Source organism: Eulemur rufifrons, chromosome 14 (genome assembly GCF_041146395.1).
Source record: "Eulemur rufifrons isolate Redbay chromosome 14, OSU_ERuf_1, whole genome shotgun sequence".
NCBI classification, from domain to species: domain Eukaryota; kingdom Metazoa; phylum Chordata; class Mammalia; order Primates; family Lemuridae; genus Eulemur; species Eulemur rufifrons.
The window spans coordinates 35,803,978-35,809,159 of NC_090996.1; the positions used below are offsets into that span (position 1 = coordinate 35,803,978).

General features: G+C 66.6%; 1 protein-coding gene across 1 annotated transcript; it reads right to left on the reverse strand.

Annotated features, from left to right (window-relative positions):
- Positions 1-442: 442 nt before the first annotated feature.
- LOC138394407 (tryptase alpha/beta-1-like) lies at positions 443-5,182 on the reverse strand. Its single transcript, XM_069486345.1, has 6 exons — positions 5,168-5,182; positions 2,435-2,495; positions 2,152-2,323; positions 1,776-2,041; positions 681-844; positions 443-607 (listed from the first exon to the last, which is right to left on the reverse strand). The coding sequence occupies exons 1-6, from the start codon at positions 5,177-5,179 to the stop codon at positions 443-445; spliced, it is 840 nt and encodes a 279-aa protein (XP_069342446.1). The 5' UTR covers positions 5,180-5,182.

Below are 5,182 nucleotides of genomic sequence, written 5' to 3' on the forward strand. Positions count from 1 at the left end.
AGGGAGGGGTCGGCCCTGGGTTCCAGGAGGCCCCGTCCCACAGTGACACACTGGGGTTTGGGGACCGGGGACCCTGCGGCTCCGGCAGCTGCACCCGGCCGTGCCCTGGAGCCCCTTCCCAGCAACACCCACACCAGCAACACAGTGACAGCCGTGCCTGCTTCTCATGCACTTTAATGAGACACAATGTGCGGGACAATTAGTGTGTGGGCGGGGGGGGGGGGCAGAGGGGAAGGGGCTCCGGATGGGGGAGGGAGGTTAGCATGGGGGAGGGGCTCGGGTGGGACAGGGGAGGAGGCTCCGGACAGGTGACAGGGCTCAGGACCAGAGGACGGGGAAGCTGTGCTGGGGGTGGTCCCCACCTGGGTAGGAAGCAGCAGTGTTGGAGACAGGAGGGTGCTGGCTTCTCCAGTGACCCGGGTGGCAGCCCTGGAGACCTGGCTCACGGCTCCTTGGGGACGTAGCCGCGGATCCAGTCCACGTAGTGGGAGACGCGGGCGTAAATGCCGGGCAGGCTGGGCTTGGTGCAGCCATAGCCCCAGCTGACCACGCCCGCCTGCACCCAGGTGCCGTTCACCCAGCAGGCCAGGGGCCCTCCGGAGTCGCCCTGCGGAGGGCAAGAGTCAGTGCTCGCTGGCCAGGCCCGGGAGGGTGGGGTGTGGGGGACGCGCGGAGCCCACCTGGCAGACGTTGCCATGTTCGTTCCCGGCACACAACATGTCGTCCTGGACAATGCGAATGTTGTCTGCTGTGTAGACTTCAGTGTGGTACTGGGCGTCACAGATGGGGTTTGGCACTATGGGGACTTCCGCCTCCTTCAGGGTATACGGCGGTGGCAGGGGCACTGTGGGTGGGAGGAGAAGGTGGCACAGGCTGGACCTGGGCCATGCCACCAGATGGCCTGGGCTAACTCTGTCACCTGATGGGGCAGGAGTGACAGCAGTGCTCCCGAAGTGCCTCCTAGAGCTGCTCCTGCCTTCAGGGCCCGCAGCCCTGCACGCTGGGTGGTGGGCGCTCTGCACCCGGACCCCCCCGTCCTTTCAGCCCCACGTGGGGAAGGGGTCCGGGTGGTGAGGAGCAGGGCTCGTGCTCACCGTCTTCTCCCAGCTCCTCTGACTTTGGTCTGGGAGGGGGGCCATGGCCCAAGATTGGCCCCAGCCTGCTGCCTGGCCCTGCCCTGGCCCCGTGACTCAGTTTCCTCTCTGTGCATGGGGAAGGGGGACAGGATGCTGTGACTCTGCTTGGTGAGTGTCGCCAAAACTTTGCTGTGACTTGTGGATAAAACGGGGATACGACCTTCTAGAACTGAAGCTGTGCCCCCCAGAGGGGTCAGACTAAGCTTTGTCCTAGCCCCCCAACGCCCTCCTGCCAAGACCCAGTTCCTGGAGTGTCTGCCCATGTCCCCGGGCACAGGGGTGCGGTGTGGGCTGTTCCGCCCTGCGCCGGGCAGTTCTCCTTCCCTCCTCACAGTCAGACACCGCACAGGCGAGTTCTCACCTTCCTCGCGTCAAACTCGTGCAATGGGAACTGGCGAGGGGCCCGTTCAGGCAGGCGCAACAGGCGGAGAGGTGCCAGCGACTTGCTCAAGGCCCCCAGGTGTGGCCTGGGCCTATTGGACTTGCAGGCCCTGCTCCCGCACACGCTGCCTCCTGCCACCGCGCCCCCTTCCCAGGGTCTCCAAATTCCCACCCCCGGGCCGGCCTGGCGGGCCCCTGTCCCCTGGAGGGAGGCCCCTGCCCCACCTCACCCAGCATCCAGCCGTCCCTGACACGTACCATCATATTCCACGTCACCCCAGCCTGTCACCCAGCACCGCGTCCTTGGGGGGAACGTCTGTGAGGCCTGGGGCAGGGTGATCGTGTGGACCTGGTTGGAGATGTTCACGGGGACCTCCAGCTCCAGCAGGGCGACGTCCGCCCCGTCCCAGACGGTGTAGTAGTTGGGGTGGGGGATGATCCTGCTGACGGGCAGCAGTCTGTCGCGGTAATAGAGGTGCTGTTCGTGCAGCTGCACCATGATGTCTGACAGGTTCCTGTATTCCCTGGGGGAGGAGACCGGAGCCTCCTCAGGGGGCCTGAGCAGCCCCAGGAGCACCCGGGAGTCGGGTGGACCCTGGGCCGTCCCCACCCGCCAGGCCCCGAGGAGACTCACGGTCCCACGCAGTGCGCCGCCGTCAGCACCCACTGGGGGTGGATGAGGGAGCCCCCGCAGAAGTGCTCCCAGTACTGGCCTGGGGATCTCAGGCTCACCTGCCAGAGCCACCTCCTCCAATGTGCCTCATGGCCCCCCACGATCCCTGCTCGCTCCAGGGTCTGGCCTGGGGCTGGGGAGGGGACAAGGTCAGCTTGTGTCAGCCTGGCCCCCTCTGGACCCACCCGTGTCCCAGCCTGTGGGGTGAGGGGCAGGGAGAGGGCGGGACGTGGTCAGGACTCACCCGGGGCTGTGTGGACCAGGCTCCCCAGGACGGGCAGCGCCAACACCAGCAGGCTCAGCATCTGGAAGGGGCAGGGAGGGGGCATCAGCGGGGCTGGGCCGGGGTCTGCAGGGTGTGGGGTACAGGAGGGAGCCGGGGTCCACGGGGATCGGGGCTCTCGGGGGTATGGAGGGTGGGGTCCTCACCCTGGCCTGTTCCTGTTCCTCTCTACCCAGTGGGCTCTCCCCTCCCCTTTTATCCTTCCAGACCCAGATGGGGTCGGGGGCTCCCCCCTCCAGGGCACACGTGGAGGAAGTGGGTGACTCAGACCCAGGGCCCAAGTCTGCTCGGCCAGGAAGGGACCCTGCTGTCCCCACAGCCCACATCAGACCCAGCTGCTCGGAGGACTCCAGTGGCCACCATCTCTGCTGCCATCTGTGCGGCCCCCTTGTTATCTGGGGATCTGGCCTGCACCAGCAGAGGAAGGAGCAGAGGACTGAGGCGGCCACAGCGCAAGAGGCCAGCGCCTGCCCCCGTTGGACGCCCCTGGTCCCACCACCCCTGGGCCCCGTCCCCCGTCCAGGGCAGACTCTGCCGCCTCCTGACTCTTGCTGGGCCGTCTCCTCACCCTCTGAACTCCTGGGGTCCCCCTGGGCACCCCACACAGCGCCCAAGGGGGGCCTGGCCCACCCCCACCCTGCCTGGGGACGCGCTGGCTCTCCTGCACAGCCAGGGCACATTATGGGGACTCCTCCCGGGCAGCAGCCCCCGGGGGCGGGGCAGGGGCTGTCCAGACCCCTCTTGGTCAGCGACCCTGGTCCCCATCGTTCTCCCAACAAACTCCCAGGAGGCCTCCAAGTGCCCCGTCCTGGTTCTAGGAACAAGGTGGGACCCTCAGGAGCCCAGGTGGTGAGGGGATGGGACAGGGACATAGGGACAAGGGCGCCAGGGCCCGGGGAGTCCAGGGGGTCCTCCCCTGCAGGCCCCACCCAGTCAGGGGCTCCGGGACCACGTCCTCCAAGAAGTGTTCCCATTGGCTCAGGCCTGGCAGGCGGTCCAATCAGCAGAGGATGCCCTAGCTATGATTGGCTAACGCTGGACCAATCCGGACCGGCCCTGAGGACCCCTCCGCCCCGTCCCCTGCAGGGCCCAGGGCCAGGCCGGGTCAGGGACCCACAGGGTCCTGCCCAGAGCTCCTCTCAGGGCAGGTGTCCTCAGGCTGTAGATGCAACATCCTAACTCGTGTCATCCGCCAGCAAAACCCGCAATTCGCTGAAGAAATGCCGGTGACCGTGTGCTCAGGAGCGGATTCAATCCCGTTTGTCACCAAAACGCACAACAAGCCGGGCAGTCACTGGGGGTCCCGGTGTTCAGAGCTTCCTGAGACTTGGTCCCCACGTTGCGGGGATGTGTGTCCCGGGCTTGGGAGCGTGCTGTCGGCAGGCAGCGTCCACCAAGGGCCCCGAGACCGTGACCTCCTGACCTCACCGCGGAATCCCGGCGCTCTGGAGACCGTGGAGTGAATGAATTCCCGTGGGTGTTCCCAGCACCCGGGGGCCCCTGTGCGGGTTTCTCGCTGGGCCCCCAGGCCCCAGCAGGGAGGACCCGTCCCGTCTGAGGCCCCTGTGCTTGTCCAGCCCTGGACGCACGAGCAGGGAGCCCCGTGGCGGGGCCTGTCCTGCCAGGGGGTGGGGAGCCCAGGCGCCGGGGTCACTCCAGGGCCAGACACGGGGGTCCTGACTGCGTGGGCAGTGCAGCCCACCGGCCTGAGGCAGGACCCTTGAGAGCCCCAGGACGGAGCCTGGTGACGCCCAGAGAGCCTCAGCCTGTGTGGCTGCACGGTCCGGGGGAGAGTGTACCAGCCACGGGGCAGAGGCCCGGGCCGGGGCACTGAGAGCTGAGCTCGCCCTCGTGGCTTCTGTGGCCAGGAGACTGTTGCGTGTTTGCCCTGATGGACCTCAGGGTCAGTTAGGAGAGACAGGGTCACGTTGGGATGCAGTTGGTGTTGCGTCTTGGTTGGGGATGGTGTCATGGTCGGGCAGCATCTACCCTGACCCCCTCTTCTCTGGGTCCCCCAGGGATCCCTTCCCAGGCAGGGTAGCAGAGGGGTGGCTTCGGGGAAGAAGCCACATGATTTGGGGCAGGTGGCTTCACCTTGTGGGGGTTTCTATACCTGGGACCCAGGGCCTTGGCCACAGGCCTCGGGGCAGGCCAGAGGGGCTCCGGCTCCAGGGCTTTTGCCTTCCCTGGCCCTGGGTACCCAGGAAATGGGGCCTGGCTTGGCCCCGGAGCAGTTAAGAGCAATGGATGTTGGCTTTCATCAGGGACGGTCAAGGCTGCCTGTCCTCAGGGTCAGGTGGAGCCAGGAGCTGGGGAGGGGCCAGGAAGAGGGTTGCCTGCCTGACGATGACAGGTCCAGGGTCCTCCAGAGGGGACGGTGCCCAGGTGGTCAGGCCACTGCAGGCAGTCCCAGCCCTGGGCCCGCTGGGGCTGTGGGCAAGAGGAGACCCCACAGGCCAGGAGGCCGTCGCCAAGGCTGGGGGCTGCACCTCAGAAGGGCGCTGGGCTCGGCTCACTGTGCTGCGGCCACCATTTGAAATCTGTCATCATTTTTGCACCAGGGACCCTGCATTTTCAGTTTGCACTGGGTCCCCCGGCAGTCCACAGCTGACGCTGGGTGGAGCGTGGTGTTTCCTTCCACACGGCTCCTGCAGTGTTGCAGGCTTTGCAGAGAACCGTGGTGTGTCCATTTGCTTTCGGTGCCATCAA